At 50.5% G+C, this 22,022-nt stretch overlaps 11 protein-coding genes and 1 non-coding gene across 12 annotated transcripts; 5 read left to right on the top strand and 7 right to left on the bottom strand.

Annotated features, from left to right (window-relative positions):
* The first annotated feature begins 322 nt into the window (after positions 1-322).
* Positions 323-967, top strand: BCR38DRAFT_215151 (uncharacterized protein). Its single transcript, XM_040854189.1, has 2 exons — positions 323-620; positions 669-967. The coding sequence occupies exons 1-2, from the start codon at positions 506-508 to the stop codon at positions 956-958; spliced, it is 405 nt and encodes a 134-aa protein (XP_040715867.1). The 5' UTR covers positions 323-505; the 3' UTR covers positions 959-967.
* Positions 968-2,089: 1,122 nt separating this feature from the next.
* On the top strand, positions 2,090-3,033 carry BCR38DRAFT_515607 (uncharacterized protein; the record flags this gene model as incomplete). The annotated part of the gene is made up of 2 exons (XM_040865083.1): positions 2,090-2,227; positions 2,283-3,033. Coding segments are annotated over 2 exons (889 nt in total), but the record flags the coding sequence as incomplete, so codon positions are not given.
* Positions 3,034-4,770: 1,737 nt separating this feature from the next.
* On the bottom strand, positions 4,771-6,088 carry BCR38DRAFT_435140 (3-oxoacyl-reductase). Its single transcript, XM_040860356.1, has 2 exons — positions 5,819-6,088; positions 4,771-5,737 (listed from the first exon to the last, which is right to left on the bottom strand). The coding sequence occupies exons 1-2, from the start codon at positions 5,891-5,893 to the stop codon at positions 5,123-5,125; spliced, it is 690 nt and encodes a 229-aa protein (XP_040715865.1). The 5' UTR covers positions 5,894-6,088; the 3' UTR covers positions 4,771-5,122.
* Positions 6,089-6,094: 6 nt separating this feature from the next.
* BCR38DRAFT_214988 (chaperonin 10-like protein) lies at positions 6,095-8,177 on the bottom strand. Its single transcript, XM_040854188.1, has 5 exons — positions 8,026-8,177; positions 7,629-7,710; positions 7,468-7,575; positions 6,666-7,302; positions 6,095-6,612 (listed from the first exon to the last, which is right to left on the bottom strand). Exons 1-5 carry the CDS (start codon positions 8,061-8,063, stop codon positions 6,428-6,430), a joined length of 1,050 nt encoding a protein of 349 aa, XP_040715864.1. The 5' UTR covers positions 8,064-8,177; the 3' UTR covers positions 6,095-6,427.
* Positions 8,178-9,072: 895 nt separating this feature from the next.
* BCR38DRAFT_214985 (uncharacterized protein) lies at positions 9,073-9,649 on the bottom strand. Its single transcript, XM_040854187.1, has one exon. The coding sequence runs from the start codon at positions 9,470-9,472 to the stop codon at positions 9,164-9,166; it is 309 nt and encodes a 102-aa protein (XP_040715863.1). The 5' UTR covers positions 9,473-9,649; the 3' UTR covers positions 9,073-9,163.
* BCR38DRAFT_435127 (Plectin/S10 domain-containing protein) lies at positions 9,446-10,727 on the bottom strand. Its single transcript, XM_040860355.1, has 3 exons — positions 10,521-10,727; positions 10,035-10,459; positions 9,446-9,971 (listed from the first exon to the last, which is right to left on the bottom strand). Exons 1-3 carry the CDS (start codon positions 10,557-10,559, stop codon positions 9,929-9,931), a joined length of 507 nt encoding a protein of 168 aa, XP_040715862.1. The 5' UTR covers positions 10,560-10,727; the 3' UTR covers positions 9,446-9,928.
* Positions 10,728-10,901: 174 nt separating this feature from the next.
* On the top strand, positions 10,902-12,197 carry BCR38DRAFT_435125 (telomere stability and silencing-domain-containing protein). Its single transcript, XM_040860354.1, has one exon. The coding sequence runs from the start codon at positions 11,140-11,142 to the stop codon at positions 11,995-11,997; it is 858 nt and encodes a 285-aa protein (XP_040715861.1). The 5' UTR covers positions 10,902-11,139; the 3' UTR covers positions 11,998-12,197.
* Positions 12,198-13,065, bottom strand: BCR38DRAFT_435124 (cytochrome c oxidase, subunit VIb). The gene is given in 4 exon segments (XM_040860353.1): positions 12,198-12,435; positions 12,489-12,602; positions 12,766-12,767; positions 12,778-13,065. The coding sequence occupies 4 exon segments, from the start codon at positions 12,821-12,823 to the stop codon at positions 12,337-12,339; spliced, it is 261 nt and encodes an 86-aa protein (XP_040715860.1). The 5' UTR covers positions 12,824-13,065; the 3' UTR covers positions 12,198-12,336.
* Positions 13,066-14,082, top strand: BCR38DRAFT_435120 (uncharacterized protein). Its single transcript, XM_040860352.1, has 4 exons — positions 13,066-13,188; positions 13,245-13,260; positions 13,372-13,434; positions 13,488-14,082. Exons 1-4 carry the CDS (start codon positions 13,129-13,131, stop codon positions 13,613-13,615), a joined length of 267 nt encoding a protein of 88 aa, XP_040715859.1. The 5' UTR covers positions 13,066-13,128; the 3' UTR covers positions 13,616-14,082.
* BCR38DRAFT_343206 (peptidyl-prolyl cis-trans isomerase E) lies at positions 13,866-14,381 on the bottom strand (the record flags this gene model as incomplete). Its single annotated transcript, XM_040856010.1, has 2 exons — positions 13,866-14,006; positions 14,061-14,381. The coding sequence occupies 2 exons, from the start codon at positions 14,379-14,381 to the stop codon at positions 13,866-13,868; spliced, it is 462 nt and encodes a 153-aa protein (XP_040715858.1).
* Positions 14,382-14,617: 236 nt separating this feature from the next.
* BCR38DRAFT_393189 (WD domain-containing protein) lies at positions 14,618-19,128 on the top strand. Its single transcript, XM_040857596.1, has 3 exons — positions 14,618-15,109; positions 15,168-18,741; positions 18,793-19,128. Exons 1-3 carry the CDS (start codon positions 14,901-14,903, stop codon positions 18,835-18,837), a joined length of 3,828 nt encoding a protein of 1,275 aa, XP_040715857.1. The 5' UTR covers positions 14,618-14,900; the 3' UTR covers positions 18,838-19,128.
* Positions 19,129-19,350: 222 nt separating this feature from the next.
* Positions 19,351-19,468, bottom strand: BCR38DRAFT_t181. Its single transcript has one exon. It is a non-coding gene; the product is annotated as a tRNA-Leu (tRNA).
* Positions 19,469-22,022: the final 2,554 nt, after the last annotated feature.

Below are 22,022 nucleotides of genomic sequence, written 5' to 3'. Positions count from 1 at the left end.
CTATTCTGATTAGACCAGGGCTGCAGAAACCACCACGGGAAGGTGCAGACAAATGCAAGAGTCGTCCGCTCTAGCCACTAGGGGTCAAGGAGCGCCGATCACAAGTTCCCCCACACCAAATTGTAGCCTTGCGAGCTAGTGCAGTAAGCAGCCAATATTGATCAAGTCATATCGCGTGCTCTCAGATGAGAACGGAGTATACTTGGATTGGACGCTTGGAGCCAATAACAGTCATATCCATAACACCTCCTCAGTGGCAAGCATGCCAAATGGTACTTGCACCTGAACGTCGAAATGCAGCTTGCAGTATGGCTGTCACCTTCGAGTTGTATGACGGCAACTAGTAAGTAGGTTTGCACGCAGGTTTCGGGCTTGCGACATCATACTGTTCGCCTGCCTGCCATGGAAGAAGAAATTACTTAAGGTTGCCGGTATATCTTCCCTGGTTCTTCTTCACTGGAGTCAAACCCCCAACTTCCTCATACTACTTTTACAAATCAACATCATGGACTCGGCCGGCGCCAAGTCCCCAATGTCTCGCGACATAGAGGAGCTCATCCAGGGCAGAAGGGAGCATTCCAATGCAGTTCGAGGTCATAAGGCTAATCTTGCCAACCCTAGTATGTACAGCCTATGAAAAATCGGTCCTCCTTTACTAACTGTCGTAGACGCCAGCGACAAGTCAAAGGAGAATAGCCAGACGATCATCAAGGGCCTGGGAGGCGAGACTGCTCACTACGGAGAGGAAACCCCACAAGGCAAAGATGCTGCGGAGAACATTGATGGTAGCCGGGCTATGAAAGAGAGGCTCGATCAATTGAGATCCCATTCCCGCTATCCCTATCCCCCACCCCCAGCACTGTATAGTAGAATACCCCTTATGAATCCACAATGTCTCCTGAGAAAGCCCCCAAACCTGCAAACTGCCCAGAACTCACAACATAGTTCCCAAAATTGAATCATCGTTAGCTATGCATGACCGTGCGGTATTACGTCAATATTAGTATTGCTGCATCTAAGCTGTACGAGTTATAAAGAGGGGATTTGTGTCCCACCGAGGTGAATTACAGACCACATGTCTCTGCCCTGGAAACTCGGTAGCAAGCTAGCCTTGGCGCGTCAGTCACCTGAAGATCGGCCTTGTGAGGATATTTTATCATTCAGCTCAAACAGGACGAGTTGCGATAACTCTAAAAGGTGAGCTCTGAAGACATCTCTGCCCCAGAATTTTGTCACCAGGCTAACCCTCTCGCGTCAGTCACCTTCAGGTTGGTCTGGCGAGAACGTTCTATTATTGATACCAAGCAGGACTCCTTATGATAAAGCTGTTCATTTACAGACGAGGTGAACAACAGTCAACACGCCCATATATCGGAGAACCAACACCAGGCTTAGTTTGTTGTGACAGTCGCCGCCAGATCACGAGGCAAGAGCGCGCGAGCGTCTGCTATTTCACCTCTCCGTGTGGAACTCAACAACGATTTTATGAACACATTTTTCCCAAATCGGTGAGCTGCGGTCAACTCGTCAGGATTGCGGATAAGTGTCATTGGACTAACTTTGTCGTGTTAGTTGTCATCAAACTCGAAGGCAACCGCATAAACGCCCACTCTTTCACTGTCTTGGTCAGGAACCAGACGTACTTCTGATAAACACCTTTGCATCCTGACAATGTGAGTTGTACTTAACTCGTCAGTATCACAGATGGTTATCACCAAGCTAACTTTGGTCTGTTAGCTACGGCAAACCGCCAGGCAAGACCGCTTGCGTTTTCACTTCGGTGATTTGGAACCCGATAGCAAGTCTCATCATAATCTTCGCAAAGACGTTCTTGGAGGGCGCCGCAGGCTCTTTATGCTGAAGTGAGGCAAAATTCGGGGAAGCATGAAAAGACCCTTTGGAACGGCAAACTCGATAGTTCACACGTCGTTGTTCGCACTTCATTGTTCATTGCAACTCTCGGTTATCTTCTTATCTGATTCAGAGTCAACCCTGTGGATAATTACCGTCTTCGTAAGAAATTCGCCACTCATTCGCAAATCCAACCAATCTTCAAGGACTTCGTGGGTGTAGATGGAACACACAATGCCATGGACTCAAGCATTCCAGGCGTCTTGAAGACGCATTCCGCTCAGATGAAGGAAGAAGTGGAGAAGCTTGTCAGATGGATCCAGAACCAAGGTACCCTTCAGATAATCTTGATCCGGATTGGCACCGTCACAGAAGAGTATTCCACACACCGAAGCCCTCCCCCTTGAGAATTACGTTAACACCCTGTGTAGCACATTCGACGTCTCTCTGGATCTCGTGGTCTCCAACCAGGTCAAACTCAAGGCAAAAATGTCCCAGATGTCGCTTGAATTGAGCAATGGCGCTGGTTGTCTGGGCAATATCGCTCTGCCAAAATTTCAGTTCCATCCCGAGAATGACGGAACACCTATCAACATCACACACCAGCGTGTCGAGATCAAGAATAAGTCCGCTATTGAGTCTTTTGTTGCGAGTATGTTGGTTCAGAAGAACACCGTACTCTTCCTTAAAAAAGGAGAGTGCAACTTCAAGGCACTTGGCCAACCCCCCAGTCCCATGAGCTATGAGAAGCAGATCTCCATGCAAGGCATGAATGGACCATGCACAACCATCATATCCATAAACTATGAGGGCCACAAAGTGTCCATAGTATTCAAGGTGACCAACGCGAGCCCCATGGAACTCACTTTCGGCACTTGTGAGTTTGAGATGCAAAATGCCGACTCACAGGTCTGGGCAGAGTTAAAAGGGCGTCTGGACATTCGGAGGGGCGATTTCTGGATGAAACTCACGGGCACCTTGGATAGGAGTGTGTCTCGAAAAGGAAAGGCTCATCTTGTAGGCAGGAGATGCGCCACAGCAGGATGGCTCGATGGAGCCGTCAAGTGTATCGAGATTGAATTCGATGATGTGGACAGTGTTCCAGCCCTTAACATCGAAAGCACGCAGAAGGATAACACCACAGTCTCTCGCCGCAGCCGACTTAAGTTTTGGAAGAAGTGAGAATCCTTCTTGCAAGACGCAATAAGGCGTGGTCTCCATAGCGTCATGCGATTATATTGTTCGTTTGTCTCTGCCACCTGCACGCAAAGCATCGTGTATATCAATGTTTACGAGTAACTATATGATTATTACACTGAACCCCACATCCTCAATGAGTATAAGCTACTCCAGTCACGCCAACCCGCTCAATTCAGCCTAAACCAGCTGATGGCGCCTCTTCCCTCTTCCCTTTATCTCCATGGAGCACCAAATGTGCGGGTTCTTCTTCCACATACCTAGCCGGTCGTAGTGACACCTCATTCAGAGGTATCCCACCAAAATCCTGCGGAAGGGATACCTGAGTATAATCCCAAGCTTGCAAGCCAGCTCAGCGAGCTTCCCAACCTTTTCCCGTTTCGTCTGGTCCTGGATATTACTCCAGACTTCACCCCAAAACGCCGCGTCGATCTTGGTTCTGAAAGTAAAGTCAGACCAGCCCTCGTTCGTCATGATCCTACAGTTAGGCGAAGGTCAATGAGGACCATTTAAAAAGGAGGGGTACTGAGCCTAGTGACGAATCAATGATACCTGTTATCCGCAAGTATCCTCGCTCGTCGATCAGCAGGTCCGTTTCTGACAGGCCGTTACGAGGACTTGCAGATAATCTTGGCTGAACAGATATGAAATGCCCTCTTTTCCCTGTAACTCGATCATAGTATCTCTGAGATGGAAAACTTTGATCCATCTTCCAGCAGGAGAAAATTACTTTAGGTGAAATCTTGCTGTTTCTAAGTGGTTCCTACTCGACGGACTAGGGATCCAACTATTTCCTTACAAAGTGACTAAATATGATAAGTCCTCAGCCACATACGATGGAATCCGATCCTATGGCTTTCCCTGCCAGGTAGGTCACGTATGTGATTTTCGCTTCGGCACTCGGATTTAACTCAGGACTCCAATTCAGCATCTCGAAAGATGGCTTGCTTTTTAGGTATAGCATCGTATAAATATGCAATGGCTTTTCTTGTCGTTGGCATCTCCGAGCATACCATGAAAGGTCGCTACCGGGACTAGGTCTCCGTGTATCTTATGTACCATATCATCGATTCCGTTCTCAAGCTTAGCCTCCGGTACACGAAAGGCGATGACCAGCTTAATGGTACTAATGTTAGCAACCATGGTGTAACTTGATGAGCCTTGCGTCCCAAAAGGATGAAATATCTGTCATTGGGAAGAGAGGTGACGTAGTTCTTGCATGATTGCTGGCTGGGCTCCGCGCGCCATGTGGAGAAGTCCACCGTAGCCGCCTTCATCTAAGTTTCGACCTTTATGTCGGTTATGATATATGACAACCTGCGCACAATTCAAACGGCGATGCCTAAGGAGAAGGACAAGCCCAAGTTCATCCCAGCCATTATAAGATGATGACTAAGCAGCGGCTTATTCTGTCTCTCAACATGCATGTACGAGTTGTTTTTCAGCTTTGGATGCAAAGTGACAACTCTGTTAAACGTTTTGACTTATCAAGCCAAACAAGAAACTGATGGAGAAAAAAAAACAGCCGGGTTTCATGTGATATATTTGGTTTTGCAGCTTTCCATACTGTGGAAATTGAAGCTGGGTAATGATTGTCGTATCGGTTTTGTTTGTTCAAGACTGTGGGGGCTTCCAAACACTAATGGATGCATTGCTTCGCCATGGACTGACTAGTTGAAAGAATGCTTAAGAAACGAATTGTCAGACAAGGAAGTCACTTTAAGCTCGTCATTCAGTTGGTCGTTGACCCTCGCATATGTGATATGCTCGCTATTTGCTCTAGCATCTCATAATTCTCAACAATCTGCTTCGCTGTTCAGTGGGCGCAGCTTGTAAACAAGTCATGGGGGTCCTTATGAGTTCCGCTGAGATTGCTATTCAAGCCCATGCCCAAACAAGCCCCAGTTTTGAACGACTAAACTGAGTGCTTAAGTAGATGTGAGACTAAAGCACTACATGATAGCATAAAGCAATGGCTGTAGTATGAGAGCTTCTCACGAGGAGAATATGTCAGTGCTTTCTCTCCTCTTGTTTCCCCTCTTTTATCGTTTCCATTTCCTTAAGTGCATCCAAACTACCACGGTAACTCATATCCCTCCCGATGCCAGAATTTCCCGGTACTCTCAATCCCCTTCCCCTTCATAACCTCCCACAACTTCTCAGCCGCCTCGTCCGCCTCAACTGCCTGCTTCAACTCATGCACACTAGGATTAATCTCCGTCTTCACGAACCCCGGATGCATGATCACCACCGTGACCCCCCTATCTCTCAAATCCACCGCCAGATTCTTACACAGCGCATTCAACGCCGCCTTGCTACTTCGATAGGCGTACAGTCCGCCCGTCGTATTATCTGCAATACTGCCCACGCGACTTGACATGACCCCGACCTTGGGATTCTCGCTCTTCAGCAAATTTGGCAGCAGCGCCTGCGTCAAAAGCAGCGGCCCGAAGGCGTTTACCGCGAAAATGCTCGTCAGCGTTCGGTGGTTGATAGTCTCAAGCGTGTCGAACTCGCTTGATTCCATGACCCCGGCGATATTGAGCAACAGGTCGAGGGGCTGGTCGCCGAAACGCTTGGCGAAGTTCTCGATGGAGCTATCTGAGGCGATGTCGATCTGCGAGGCCTTGCAGCCGAGGCTCTGGAGTCGCGAGCCGGCGTTGAGGTCTACGGCGAAGACGTCGTAGCCCTGAGGTCGGGTTTAGCCGCTGCTGGCAGAACGTCTCATTGGGTTTCGGTTAAAAAAAGCCGGCTAATAAGGTATGCTCACCTCATTGATGAGGAGTTTGGCAAATTCATAGCCAATCCCCGAGTTTGCACCCGTGACTACAGCGGTTTTCGGCATCCTTTGAGCGGGAAGAGTTCTAGATGGTGGGGATCTTGTTCATTGCGTTTTGTGAGGTTGCTTTTCAAGAAAAGATAAGCGGGGTGGATCTCACGATGGGGTATGAGAATTGCGTCTTCATCGCCATTCGTTCCTACATCGAATGACATCTTACTCGCGCGAAAGATTCATTACTAATGTACACCAGTCATACAACGGGCTGAGAGAAAAGGCTCAAATAAGAGTGTTTGTTCTTGCAGAATACGGGGCCGAGTTGGCGGCATTTGTGGGGTAATATGCTGTGTGACAACCTTGATGGCCTGTGGCCAACCGTATAAGAGTGCGAGACACCCAACTTTCTTGCTTTGGAGACAATGCGACAGTCAATTCTATATGTATGAGACCATGCCCCTGGTGTATTGTTTCGTAATTTCGTATTTTCGTATTTTCTGTCTATAGATAGCCCAGAACTCTACGATCGCCCGCACGTTTTCCGTTTAAGCCGAGTTTACCATTACATCCGTTGTCACCTACGCTATAGGACAGGAACTGGATCTAGTCAAAAACAATGCAAGCCTTGATGGCCGACTTGTTTCGGATGCTCTCGAGAGCCTCACCCCATTGCTCGAGCTTGAACACCTTGTTGACGATGCCCTTGGTCTTGACTTTGCCACTGTCCAGGTAGTCAACGGTAGCGGGGAACATGTACGTCTCAGAGAAAGAGCCGATAATGGTGATTTCTGTTTGTCATTAGTTGAGGTTAACACAATTATAGAAAATGTGCACGACGTACCATCACCGAAGATCTTGGATGGGGGCCACGAAACACGAGCAGCGCTGGGGTAGACACCGTAGCACACGAGCTTGCCACCTCTGCGGACGTAGTTGATGGCGTCCTCCAGCACCTTGGAGCTACCTGAAGCCTCAACAACAATGTCGAAGCCGTAGGGGTTGTCCTTCTTGATCTGTTCCCATTGAGGAGTAGCGTCCTTCCGGGACAGAGGGACATAGAAGTCAGCAGCATCGAGGCTCTTAGCCAATTCCATCTTGGTGCCCTCAGGGGCGGCGATGGTCAACTGGGATACACCGCTCAACTTCAAGAACTGAGCCATCATCAGCCCGGTTGGACCCGCCCCTATGAGCAGTGCGTGAGATCCAGCCTTGGGGGCAATCTTCTCCAGGCCGTGCATAGCGCAAGATGCCGGCTCGATGAGAGTGGCGTCGACGTCGCTCAGGTTGTTAATCTTGAACAGACGTCCCTGTGTGTAGCTGCAGTACTCGGCGAAGCCACCATCCAAGTTGAGAACGCCATGCGCTGAGAAATTCTCGCAGAGCAGCTCGTCTCCTCGTCGGCAGTAGAAGCAGTGGCCACAAAGCTCCGAGTTGTCTGCTGCAACACGGTCTCCAATCTTGAAACCCTTGACATCGTCCTAGAACAATGACAATCAGTGTCTACCACTTGCAAGAATCTAAACGATAAGTTAAGAGGCCCGAGTTATATCTTAAAGAGCAAAATCCCCTAATGCAGCTCGATTAGGTAACTTTTGCGTCCAAGATACACCGAAAAGGGGGGAACAATACTTGAAGTTACATACTGCCATAGCAACAACCTCGCCTATAGTCTCGTGACCGGGAATAAGAGGGAATTTTGCGATAAACTCCCCTTCATGAATGTGTAAGTCAGTTCCACAAACCCCGCAAGCCTGGAAAGGGTTATTAATAGTTTATAGGCAGCGGGAAGGTTGTGAAGACTTGCCTTAACCTTGATCAGGACATCACCAGCTCGCAGCGTGGGCAGCGGAACCTCGACGATGCTCCAGTCCTCAGGCTTCTCATATCTGTTTGGGGTAAAGCGATCAGCTTATGAGCTTAAAAAAGGCCATTGATGCAAGAAGTAATCCATTGAACATTGCCGCAGTACCGAGTCGTGATACTGATGTACTTGATAATAGGAGCACGGGGTTTGGCAAACAAAATGATGTGACATAGCCCGCAGCCAAGGACGGGAACTACAGGATGCCCCTCCTTGTCGAGACAATTGGACGCCGGTTGGGTTGGCGACGACTTGTTCAACAACGGAAAGAGATCATCGGGACGACAGAATTATCGAGCAGAGCTGATCGATCGAGCAAAATAACTTGAAGACGACGAACCTGAGAGCCTTCATCTTCTTGGGGAGTTGGGCAGCCATGATGATTGTGGATATACGCGCTTGCTCGATCGATGAGTGCGGGGTAGCGTGAAGGTGGTAAGGGTTCAAGTGGGATGGATGGATCGTGGAGTATGAGAAAAGGGAAGTTGAGAGAAGAAAAATTAGCCCTGGCTGGCAGGCTTGTTGAGATATATATGTGAGTTTGGGAAAGTGGCATGGGAACCATCGGTGACACAAGAAAAATTAACTTTCCAGAAAGTCATCGTAGATGGCCGAAGAACTGCAGGAATACCACCGTTGTCGCCCACTTCAGGGGAAACAAGACCCCAATTTGTCCCCAGCTATCTCACACAGACTGCCTTCTAGTCACAGATTGAACGACCATCAGCAGGCTTGGACCCCACTGTGGAGACGGGGAGGGCCAGGCAAAAGCCTTAGGGATGCGGTCACTCTGCAGACCGGAGACCCATCGGATTCATCATGAGTGGACCATGGGTCGTCAAGACACCGCGTCTACGGGAGTTCGGCCCCACCATCATTTGTCCAGCCATCAAGCAGATCATGGAGGGGCAATGAGTTGCGGCATCTTGCCAGCGTTTCTGTATATCATTCGGATCGAGGTCACCTCGGTATCTCATGCCAGTTGACCATCGCTAGGTATCGCTTTAATGGCCGTTCATGTGCACGCAAATTATCATAACGGAAGCTGTGGTTGTGGATTGAGCAATGGAGAGCCCTTTGGCTGAGATCGCGCTAAGGAAAACATGGGGGTTCCAAAATGGCTCAACTGGAACTGTGGAAGGCAATCCCGTATAGTTTGGCAGGTATTATGCCACCCCCTGGGGCACTTTTGACAAAATAGATGCAGGTTGGGACGCGGGATGTGTTGTCTCTGCTTGTTGAGAAATCCAGGGGTAGCTGAGCTAATGACTCCAAAGCCGTAGGGAGGCGGCTGCATAGTGCTCAGTGTGGGATGTTTGTTGGCAAGCCACAACTCTCTTTTTCCTTGTTAGTAGAAATGGATTTGGTGGGATGACATGAACCAACGTTGAGCATTCCATGTTCACTCTGCTGGTAGCATTTGGCTCACGATATTTGGATTGAACGTTTGGCTGGAGCCAGCCTCGGCAAAGCAAGTCTTAATTCGGTAAGTAGACCGGAGGGTGTTCCAAGGTTGTTTTGATCATTAGTGAGAAGAGAGACGGGTTGAAGTGCTGGAGTCGGCGAATTGGTTGACCATCAGTGTTGCCTACTTGCACTGGAGTGTTCCAAGTTCTGCTGCTTGGCAACTTTGCAAGGCAACTTACAAGTTTGGATACACCACTGATTATTTGGGGAGCTTCCGCGGTGCACACACTAACCACATGTATGTATCTGCGTAGTTCTGGCATTGATAGCAGGACCGCCTGACTTAAGATGCAGACGCTATATGAAAAAGTAAGTCTCATTTCATACCAAGCCTAGGTAAGTAAACACGCAAGCTGCATACTCGACACGGCACATTTGCAACCCAGGTTCTTGAGCCAGTACCCGGATGCGTAGTCTTGCCCACTGCCACTGGGTTACTAGATGGGCCTTGTCGGTGCACGAGAATCCAAAGGCCCCCGAATTCTGCTCATAGTAGCTGGCAGAGGTCACTGGGCACACAGATATTGGAATCTATTCAGATAAAAGTTTCTTTTTTAGCTGCAAAGCATGTCCCTTAATTCGCAGATGGCAGTTTCCGAAGCCTTAATAACTCCACCAGTGCATCCGAGATTCCCCACCACGAGTTTCTCTATCACGCGAACAGAAGCGCGGCTATGCGGGTGCTCCATTCCCTAGAGTACATGCCTGATGCCGTGCATGCTGCCATATGCGTCGCCGAAGGAATTTTTCGTAAGATCGGGCTGATGCGAACTCCATTAAGAGGTAGGAGCGCCACGGCCACGGCCAAATCCACCACGGCTGTATTCTGTTAGCGTCACAAGATCCCAAACGTAGACCAGTCGTCGGAGAAAGGCGGCTCACAATTGGGGGTTGAACTCGCCAGGGGCACCGCCCTCCTTGCCCTCGCCAGCATCACGTCTACGGTAGCCACCCTCTCTGTCGCCACGGTCTCCACGGTCGCCACCACGTCCACGGCCAAAAGGTCTGCGCTCGCGCTCACCTTCGCCGCCCATCATGCCACGGGGAGGAGCGTGCGATCGTTGCTGCTTAATGTGTGTGGCAGGGACGATCTCGGCGGGGAGGTGAAGCCATTCTCGGAGGTAGTCGAGACCCTCGGGGGTGAGAGTGTAGTAGTAGTATTGCCACGAGAATTGCGTCTTGACGTAGCCGCGCGAGGTCAGAGATTGGCAGGCCTTGATGACGAAGAGGTTCTTGGTGTCGACATCGGGGTGCTTGGGCAGGTTGTAGTCCTTCTGGGCAACCATCACGCCCTCTCGGAAGAGGTACTACCACGAAAATCTGTCAGCGCTGCCAATCGGGGCGTCTGCAACTGCCGGTGCAGCTCACCTCGTGGATCTTCTTGCGATCGGCCTTCGGGATGAGCATCTTGGCGGTTATTGAACGTCAAGACGTCGGTTCGGATTGTGGATGGGCGATGAGATGCTTGAAGTTGGCTCGGGATGTCCAAAGTCGCAGTCGTTAGAAAGTGGTTTTTTTTGGTGGGAGCTATCTAGGGCTCGGAGTGGGCAGGTACGGCTAAATAAATGTGGGGTGCATACAGGGATGCAACTGTCTGATTGGACCGTAAGGTGGTAAACTTGAAGTTCACCCGGGTACATGCGACTTCGCTATTATTGGAGATTCAATTTAGTAGTTGATTCTGCAACACGGGGGCAATATGTTTGTTTAACTAGGCCGTAATTATCGACGCGAATACTAATTTCAGTAAGCAAACCATTGCACTGTTCGATTATTGCAACTGTTGTTATCTTTGATGTTCTAACCCCGGTCTACTCCAGCCACCTCACCAGCCATACTTGAATACTTCAAATGCGGGTCTGGTTCAAATCTTATCGTAATCCTTGCATTCAGTCAGCCCCATCTATCCAAGAACGATTGTCATATCGCAACCAGCTACAGACACTCATCGCCAGCACTGCGCTCACTACACACTGAACATCTGAATATGGCGGTCACAAAGAACATCAATATTTTCGTCACCAGCTTCCCTGGACTGGGTCTTCCTTCGACTCTCTCATTCCCTCTGCCACAATCCGCTCCCGTCTCGAAACTCTATGAGCGTATTGACGAGCGCCTGCCACGACTAGATGCGCGACTCATCCTGACCACTCTCTCAAACAAGGAGATACCTTCCGCTTCTACGTCAGAAATCTCCGATTTTTGCGATCCAGGCGACGACTTTATTTCCCTCCGACTATCTGTCCCACTATGTGGTGGCAAAGGTGGCTTTGGTTCCCAACTGCGAGCCGCCGGCGGCCGCATGTCCTCGAAAAAGAAGAAGAAGAACGGCGAGGAAAATGCGTCAAGCAGAAACTTAGATGGTCGTCGACTGCGCACAGTGAACGAGGCCAAGGCCTTAGCAGAGTACCTTGCGATCAAGCCCGAGATGGAAAAGGAGGAAAAGGAAAAACGCAGGCAGAGGTGGCAGCAGATTGTTGATGTCGCTGAGGAGAGGGAGCATGAGATCAGGAATAACACGAAGGGCAGGTTAGATGGCAAGTGGGTTGAAGACAAAGAGGAGGCATCCGAAAGGACGAGGGAAGCCGTCCTGGCTGCCATGAAGTCCGGCAACTACAAGGACAATCTTCTCAGCACATCACATGGATCCGCATCGACAGAGGACTTAGCAGATTCTTCAGACGAAGAGGCAGACGTACAGCAGTCAGGGTCGAGCAGTTCGAAAGCTTCGACGCCACCAATCATGTCGGCGGCCAAGAAGCCCCAGCCTCGAGCGTTCGCTGGCTTTGAGGAAGATGACGAGTTCATGAGCTCAAGCGATGAAGATGAAACTGAGACCAAGTAAAATATTTGACACTGGCCAGTGGATTTAACCCGGCAAATGGATCGTACATGTGTTCCATCAATGTGGACCTAACCCGATGGAATTCAGGACCGTATATAAATGGAGTAGTTAGCTGGCTATGTGCGGTTTTTGGCGTCGCAAAGGAGTTACACGGCGATTCGCAAGGAGGACCATGAGAGAATCACGGTATAGCGAGTGAATTACAGCGTGGCAACCCGCGGCATGTTTTTTTAAGTATTGGTTTGGCCAATGAGTAATATACTACACCATGATACCCCTGACTCGTCTAACGCATGCACTCCCTTCTCTAAAAAACAAGCTGCCGTCCGCATTTCATATCTAAACGTCCAGCTTGGCAGGGAAATTGCCAGACTCTCGTTGCTCATCCCATCGTTGGTACCATCCACTGGGGCATAGCGATCGGTAGGCCAGGAAGAACTAGATGTTTGTCAGCGGCCGTGGCTATCATGGGCCAAGTTGAGATTCCGCACCTGTCGGCATGGGGCAAAGTCCTCGCCCTTGGCGTTGATGCACTTGTGGTAGTCGACGTAGTTTTGCCAGCAGTGCTTGGTCTGGTTCACGTTGGGGAATCGAGCATCGACACCTGTGCGGCACGTTTAGCGATTACTCCACGATCCACGATGCGTATGCTATCATCCAGGAGCACGTCGTTGGTAGTTTTGGCGGAGGGTCAGTTGCGTGCATACCGGCTGGACAGGAGTTAGTTAATCAGAACAAAGGAGTAACTTTTCGCGCGGGGTGATTCCGGGAGCTACTCACCAGTAACGAACTTGAAGGGCTTGGTTTCGCGATCGTCGTCAGACATATTGGCTGTTTATGGGGTGCGTCTTGCGGGTGGAGTTATCTGTAGTGCTCAATGGCAGTCAGGCGTGGAGTGGTGATGTAGGAGAAACAAAGCTTAGGAACCAATGTCGTTCGATTTGATGATTCCAGTGCTTGGAGTCGAAGGAGGCAAAAAGCGGGTCTCCTTACACCCACGTGATATCATTGGTGGCCAACTGGAACCGAGCTACCCTTCAAGGCTGGTTAGATTTCCTGCATCTAAAGACTCAAATCCCGTTCGATAGCTCCCACTCGTCAAAAATCTCCCCTCATCCCAACTCAGGCAAGATGTATCCTACGCGAGCTCTTAGAATGATGCCCACGAGACGCATGATGCGTGCTCCTCCTGTAGGTTTTCCTGGGGAAGGACCGATTGATGGACCCTCACTAATGTGCAATAACAGACCGAAGACCAGGCCGGTACGTCTACCCACATCATGCCATGAGCGCCGCGCACTATTATCCCAGCTCTATTTGAGCTTCATTAAGACGGCCCAACAAGAAGAACGGTTATTAACGAGTTCCCCATAGGCCACACCGTCTCCCAGCGTCTGCGAAAGCTCCGTAAAATCCCAGCCGAATTGATCCCTCTCGGTAAGCAAACAATCCTTCCCTCCATGGGCTTCGAAGCTTATACATGGACACAGGCGTCGTCGTTGGATTCGCTCTCATGGCTGCTGGCTACTCGAGCTTCCGCAAGTTCTCGGTTGACAAGACTCTGCGACTCCAACGCCAGAACCGAGTCGCCGAGGCTGCTTCCGAAGAGCACCACTAAATGGCACGACAAGTAAAAGAAGGGTCGCGGAGCGTCATTGTGTTTGGGGGAAATCCAGAGCATTGTACATGTTATTCACCAGTGTGTAGCGCCAGGAGATACGGAAGGCAAACCATGCATGGTACAGATCTCATCAGTCCTTTTGTTCCCTCAGATCCATGTCCTGTGGTCTGAAACCCGTGTCGAATCGGCCAGTAGCCAACGCCATCGCTATGCTATTAAGACAAATAAAGGGACCTAGGAACCATGTTTATTGTGGTTTCGGTCCAGCCACATCAAGTCCCTCCAGTCCTTGCATGGGATCCTCCGGCGGCTCGCCAGCTCGACTTCTGGCTGCCTCAGTCGCAAGTCGATCTTCGTCACTGACGGCATGTTCTGCGAGCCATCCCTCCTGTATATAGAGTTAGACAGAATCTCCAGTTGCTACGAAGTTGTGTCCTCTTACCTGAGCCCAGACGGCGGTCTTGCCGCCCAACCCTTCCTCGGCGCTCTTTGGTGCTTTGGCAGCTGAGACCTTGATTACCCTGCCGAAGAATTCTGCCTGGTCCATGTTGTCGATTGCTTCCTTGGCATCTTCCGCATCCTCGTACTCTACATATGCGAAGCCTCGATGCAGCTCTGTAGCATCTGCCTTGTCGTTTTTAGGCAGAGAAATATCCGCTATCTCGCCAAACGGAATGAATGCATCGTGAAGATTTGCCGGATTGACCATGGACGCCAGGCCACCCACGTACACTGTAGCCTTCCACCGAGCAGTATCCGTCATGTTGCTGAATTCTCAATGCCACAGAGACAACCTTTCCCGGTTATTGGTTGTGTTGTTTTCAAGTTGTCGTCGTGCCAGGAAACTGATTCTGATAAGAGACCGTGGTGCACTTTGACAGCGACGCACGTGCGGGAGCGTTCACCAGCCTCACTGAAGGAACCCCAAAGGTGGGGCCGACTAGCGCACCGCCATACCCACTCACTGGACAATTCCAGGCGCGACCCATCGAAACCTGGCTTCAATGGTGAGCTCACCCTGTTCGAGTTTGGAAGGCACATCTGGCATCATGAGCTAGCACTTGCATGTCTCAAGATTCAGTAAACTACCTTACACACACTCGGCCACCATTGTATCTCGCCTTTTCTCCCATCTCCTCCATCTATCTATTAAGCAGGCCTAGAGAACCCGATGCTAGTTGCCGTTCACCCCCATCGCTGTCCACCCATCTAAACTCTTGCAGCCCCTCCATAATCGGCAACTCTATCGACTCGGCCCGCCTCCCAGCAGCAGTAGTTCGCCATGGTTCGATTGCGAGAGATCTCGCGAACGGCAACCTTTGCTTGGTCGCCAGGTGCGGCAAAGCCCTTGATTGTTACTGGAACCAGGGCCGGGGCAGTAGATGCCGACTTCTCTGACGAAACAAAGCTCGAGCTGTGGGATCTGAGCCTCGACAATCAAGATCAGGGACTCGAACTCCAGCCCATTGCGAGCATTGCCGCAGATTCCAGGTAATCACTCACAGCTTCATACGAATGATTACAGCAAAATTGACTGGTAGTTAAACAGATTCTACGATATCGCATGGGGTGCGCCCACCGAAGACTACCCGCAAGGCATCATTGCCGGCGCCCTTGAGAATGGATCTCTCGATCTTTGGGATGCTGAGAAACTCGTTTCGGGGGCATCCGATGCTTTGATTGCACGCACGACAAAGCACACTGGCTCCATCAAGTCGCTACAGTTCAACCCTCTGAAACCTCAGATTCTGGCAACTGCGGGAGCTAAAGGAGAGCTCTTCATCTACGATGTCAATGACCCTTCGAGTGCTTTCCGACTGGGTACCGCTGCCGCACGCTCCGACGATCTCGAATGTGTAGCATGGAACACCAAGGTCGCTCATATCCTGGCCACAGGTGGCTCCGGTGGATTTGTTACCGTCTGGGACTTGAAGACCAAAAAGGCATCATTGACGCTCAACAACAACCGAAAGGCTGTCAGCTCCATCGCTTGGGATCCGAATAATTCAACGAAGCTGTTGACAGCCACGCCTGATGATACTACCCCTGTCATCCTCATGTGGGACCTCAGAAACTCAAATACGCCAGAGAGAACACTGCAAGGTCACGACCAAGGTGTTCTGTCGGTATCTTGGTGTCAGCAAGACCCGGACCTGCTGCTATCGTGTGGCAAGGACAACCGGGCTCTAATCTGGAATCCTCAGACGGGTGACCGGTATGGTGAATTTCCAGAAGTGACCAATTGGACGTTTCTGACTCGATTCCACCCTCACAACCCCAACCTTTCTGCTACAGCTGCCTTCGATGGCAAGATCACGGTCCAGACCCTCCAGAATACCAACCCCTCCGCACCACAAAGCACAAATCAGCCCAACCTTGATGGGGAAGACTTTTTTACCCAAGCTCAAACCCAGCCTCAAGGTGCTGCTTTCTCCTTGGTCAAGGCGCCAAGGTGGTTGGAGAGACCGATTGGCGCATCATTCGGCTTCGGCGGTAAACTTGTCATTTTTAAACAATCGCCGACCCAACCTGGCCAGCATCGCTCGACCAAAATTCAGCTCTCGCAGTTCTCCGTAGACTCTAACATCGGCTTGGCTATCGAGAAATTTGAAGAATGCCTGAAGTCAGGGGACATCAACGCAATTTGTGAATCGCACCGAGACCAAGCCAAGACCGAAGAAGAGAGGGCCGATTGGCTTGTCATGAAAAACCTACTCTCCGAGAATCCTCGCAAGCAAATAGTTGAATACTTGGGATTCGCCAAGGAGGACGACGAGGCTACGAATGGCGTTAGCGAAGACGCGGCCGAGCCTCAGGAGGCGGAGACCGAGTCTGAAAAGCCTAGTGAGAAGCCAACAGCCAAGAAGGGTCATAAGAAGACCGTCTCTATGTTCTTCTCTGAAGGCGCCGAGGGCGACGGCGATGATTTCCTGGCTAGTCTATCTGCTACCAAGGGAGCAAAGACTGATAATCCGTTCCAGTTGTTTAGTGACAGTGACTCAACGACTGAAAAACAAATCACAAAAGCCCTGATGTTGGGACAGTTCGAAAAGGCAACGACGCTTTGCTTGAATGAGGAGCGAATGGCCGATGCCTTCATCATTGCGAATTGCGGTGGCAAGGAATTGGTGGACAAGGTTCAGTCCGCTTATCTCTCTCAAAAGACTGGCATGCCGAGCTACCTGCGACTACTTAGCTCGGTCATTGTGAAGAACTTGTGGGACGTGGTATACAATGCGGACTTGGCAGATTGGAAGGAAACCATGGCAACTCTTTGCACATTCGCAGACCCCAACGAGTTTCCCGATCTGTGCGAAGCATTGGGCGACCGTATCTATGAAACCGGCTCGAGGAAAGATGCCTCTTTCTGCTATGTTGTTGGCTCTAAGCTAGAGAAGGTTGTAGGCATTTGGGTTACTGAACTGGAAGAAACCGAGCAAGCCGGCATGTCAGAAGGTAACGACTCGGCCTTCTCCATTCACGCCAGGTCCCTCCAACAATTCATCGAGAAGGTCGAAGTATTCCGGCTTGTGACGAAGTTCCAGGACAACGAGAAGGGACTATCTTCGGGTTGGAAATTGACTTCTCTGTACGACAAGTACACTGAATTCGCAGAGCTTGTTGCTGGGCATGGGCAACTGGATGTTGCACAGAAGTATCTCGACCTGCTTCCAACAGTGTACCCAGCGGCAGATATTTCGCGCAACCGACTCAAACAGGCGACCACGAAGAAGGTCACCCAACCCGTGATAAACACCACGCGCACAGCTTCACGTGCATCAACCACCCTACCCTACCAAGCTCCTCGTACTGCACAGCCAGGAATCAGTCCCGTTAATCCTTACGGGGCTCGTGCTGTCCCGAACCTCCCTTCAAACCCCTATGGGCCACAAACTACCGCCAGTCCGTATGGCCCCACAGCACCCCAGACGACGGGCAATCCGTATGCGCCTGCCGCTCCTCAACCCACTGGCAGCCCATATGCTCCTGCAGGTGTAGGATATCAACCAACTGCGCCGCAGCAACCGGGTAACTTCGGGCCCGCCAACGCAGGTTACGGACCTCCCGCTCAAAATTTCGGTGCCCTTCCGAAAAGCTCGACTCCTTCCATGCCCCCTCCGTCAAGGTCTGCCTTGAAGGATGTAGGCAACTGGAATGACGTACCGTTGGTCCCGTCGAAACAGCCGCAAAGAAGGGCTACGCCTAACACGACGGCCTCCCCGTTTACCAACCAAGCTGGTGCTAACATGCCCCCTCCTCCTCAGAGTCCCTATGGTAGTCACCGAGGCATGGGCACCCCTCCTCCGCCGCCTCCAAAGGGACCGCCTCAACAAAGAGTGATGTCGCCTCTTGGTGGCCCGCCGCAAGCTGGCCAGCTGCCAACTCCACCACGACCAGGCTCAGCTGCAGCGAATGCCTATGCGCCATCTCCATCGTCACAAGGACCTGGAGGCGGCCCGGGAGTGCCGCCTCCAATGGCAAATGTGGTGGGCAGGAATTTATCGCCATATAATGCTTCTACGAGCGCCGGACCGCCGTCCAACCGATATGCTCCGGCGCCGACGCCGCAAGGTACCCAGCCTCCCCAACAACCAGGCTTCGCACCTTCCGGAAACCGCCCGCCACATGGGAATCCATATGCACCGGCCCCGCCAGCTACGTCGTCCCAGAGTCAATATGCACCTTCGTCGTTCGGAGCTCAGGCCCAACAAGGGCCACCTTCCGCGGGTCCTCCTCCTGCTGGTCCTCCGAAGGCAAGGGGCGCCACGGCATCTCCCGCACCGGCGCCTCCTCGAGCTGCAACCCCAGCAAAATCGAAGTACCCACCTGGTGACCGTTCCCATATCCCCGCCAGTGCGCAGCAACTGGTGGACATCTTGAACCGCGATATGCAGCGAGTAGCTTCCAAGGCTCCTGCTTCATTCGCACCGCAAGTCAAGGACACACAGAAACGAATCAGCATTTTGCTTGATCATCTGAACAATGAAGAACTTGTTAAGCCGGACACTATTGACCAGTTGACTCAGTTAGCCCTTGCCTTAGAAGGAAAGAACTACCCTGAGGCGCAAAAAATGCAGGTCGAACTCCAGCGAGACAAGACGGAAGAGTGTGGTACCTGGATGGTGAGCACAAGTCCTGTGACACTGTCTGATAAACGACTAATGTGAAAATAGGTTGGTGTCAAGCGTTTGATCTCCATGAGCAAGGCCACCCCTTGAGATGATTGTCATGGAGACGGCTTATATACACAAGCACTTCACCTTGAACATGCGCAGTTTGGCGAAAAAAATGAGGCGGGATATTCTGGCGCAGACCGTCTGAAGAGTACATGTAGAAGAGTGCTCCATAGAGGGCATGGGAGATTCTGCTAGAATTGATTAATTGTTTAAGAATCCCGTGTCATGAACATTTGGTGGTATCCCCTACCACAGCAGTACTAATGATAAATACACATTCAGGAGGGCGGGCACCTGCTTCAAGGGTCCGTCAGTCCAGTGAACTTCTTGCTCAGCCGTCATTGTTTGCCATATTGTCGACACGTTTGTGATCCCTCTGTCGCTATTGCTGTCAAGGGCAAATAAATAGCTTGGCTCGGTATTGCTTGATAGCAAAAAGAAAGGAAAAGAAAAGGAAGGAGAGAACACTGGCGCAACTTGCGCCACCCTGCCAACAAAAAATCAACAATGCTCGTTGCGAAGAATGGGCATTGTCTAAAAGCACAACCAAAACATTGACAAGAGTGGGATTCGAACCCACGCCTCTTGCGAGAATGCAATACGAGCCCATTGTAGGTAGGGCTAAGAGAAGATCTCTTGAGTGCATCGCCTTAGACCGCTCGGCCATCTTGCCGCATATGATTGGTTGGAAATCCAAGTGATTAGATTCTTACTTGATCCAACACTTTCAAGTGGGAGTTTATGCTATTTGCTGTGTGAGTTTTCCTGTCGGCCCCGCAGCCCTGGAATCTATGAAATTCATGGTTATGTGGAGAAATCACCTTATTGTGACTGGCTAATTTGGAGGATGATGATAAGATTGTGGGAATTTCAACCATTTTCGTAAGCCTATGTTCAGTGGCGAGTGAGGATCCGCAGAAATATGAAAGTGAAGAAATAGTCAAGAAGACAGGGCTACGGCAACATCCCAAATTCCCAACTTTAGCCTGGAATTATCTATTAAAATCAGAGATATATTGATGAAACCGGTTTGTGAGCCGAATTATGAATGGCTTTTGCACCCAAAATGGAGCTCAACCCCCTACCTGTTAGGCGGATTGAATTCCTATCACATCAATCCGAGTGTGTAACTATGACCTTGAAATCGAAAAAGGGGGCGTTCCCAAGTCTTGGCGTATTTGGAACAACTTATGTCACCTTTGTCACCTTGGTCAGTTCCTGATATAACATGAAAACCACAGTATCGGGAGGGGGTCCACAGAGGGTTGCCGTGTGTGTGTAGTAGCTTAGCAAGAGCTTCAAGAACAAAGGAGGTTATTAGCTTCTTTTGTTGTGGGGATGGACGTCCTTTGTCACGAAACGACCTGCAGAAAGATATCATGATGTTGTCGGGACTTGAGGTCACCAGAATCGGTTGCTTCCGGTTGGTTTCGGCATAGTAGCTCCTCTCAGTGCCGCCTTCAAGAATTCAAGAAGTCCCGAATTTCAGTAACATACTCAAAATAGTCGGCGGAGGTGACATTGAAGCTACCCTTATCGATTATTCAGGGCTCAGTGCCTGAACTCAAGTAAGGTTCGTTGATTGTTTGGGAGAGTTATCACTGGCAACTTGGGAATACTGTGGACTTGCCTGCATGTAGCCCCTATTATAGGCGGGGGTCGTCGCTTGGCGTGTCCCGATATATGTCCAAAATCTGGGTTGCGTATCAAGCGAGTTGGGAATATCTACCGGGTATCTCGTTCCTGATGAATTTTAATGGCCAATTATGGAAGGAGAGCCCTTCTTGTATACGAATGTGTTGCGTATCAGTAAAGTCGGTGTATCGATGTTCTAAGTGCCTGTGTAGAATCACGGGGTCTATTCAGCCTGTAGTAATGACTCGAGAAGTGCTGGTGTTGGGCTAGGGTATAAGGATCGTCTCTTGTATCTCGTAGGCGAATGAAGAAGTCGACTTCGGAACTGTGCACAAAACAGCTGAAAATACCTAGCACAGTGGCTTTCAGCCTGCACCATGAACGCTGCGGCCCGGTACGTCTCCGCTTTCCTCATGATGTCGGTGTACGGGAGGGAGCTTGTGGAAATTGATAGGGTGTTGGCTTTTGCTTCTCGAGTGAGCAAAAGTCTCGACATAAAGTTGCCAGATTAACCATATGAAAGAGGGTTTCCATGGCTAGTCCAGCAGAGCACCGATGACAACGCCCACATCCTGTGAATCAAGCTCTAATATCCCTCATCGGTGTGGCGGTTCTATCCAGACTTGCCACCGCTGCATCGTAACCCCAGGCTAATATAGACTCTGCCAAGAGACTGACCAACTTCAGCAGAATCGCGTACGACAATGCCACGAGTCGAATAGCCAGCGGAACCTCGAAGTGTACAAAAAACCATACAAGGATATGGAAACAATGGCACACTCCCTCAGTAACCACCCTGAGGGACTTGTTACTAACCCAGCATTTCCAGGAGGAAACTCCCCGTCCATAACTCAGCCGGGTTCTTCCAATCTCTTCAAATCCAAAACAGATTTACTTTGGAAAAGTAGGCTTCTCATACGTACGAGGAGAAACCGAGAACAGTGCAGTTACACCGGTCTGCAATCCCGCGCTTCATTACGTGGATGGCAAGTTGACGAAGGAAACAACGTGCGATGTCATATTCGGAACGGAGTCTCGACGCTGCCGATATTGGAAAAGTCGCCAGTATTCGATAGATGCGAGATCTCCGTGGGCAGCAGTGGCGTCAAGACTAACAACACGTCGATTGGTCCCCTATTTGGCGCCAAGCCAGGCACAATACGTTTCAATCAGTCTCTTGTTCAAGTTGAGTCTATTAAAATATCGCAAGCACTGAATGTCGTTATAGCAGGGAGGCTGGTGTGTCAAAAGGGGTCCCCTTTCCAACTCCATCGTCAACTTTAGGTCACATCACTGCGGCGTGCCCCCTGAATCACAGTCTTCGCTGTCTCAAACGAGACATCAACACTACCTGGTAGGCCTCTGCAGAGCACTACACAGGCAATTTTTAATAGTCCCAACTTCTAGCTGTTCCACGCAATTCTGCTCGGCGATTTCCGTCACAAAGAGTCTACAAATCTCGGAATGGCTGTCCACGGTGGTGGGCACGTTGCTATCAGTCAGTCCATGATGAGCACGACACGCATGGTGTCATGCCATATGCTGATTGTATTCTCCAGGTGGCGACCCTGGAGTTGATTTCTTCTTTAGTC

This window comes from Pseudomassariella vexata (assembly GCF_002105095.1).
Source record: "Pseudomassariella vexata strain CBS 129021 chromosome Unknown BCR38scaffold_7, whole genome shotgun sequence".
NCBI classification, from domain to species: domain Eukaryota; kingdom Fungi; phylum Ascomycota; class Sordariomycetes; order Amphisphaeriales; family Pseudomassariaceae; genus Pseudomassariella; species Pseudomassariella vexata.
Note: the sequence above shows the minus strand (reverse complement) of the source record. Positions and strands in the feature narration are given on the sequence as shown.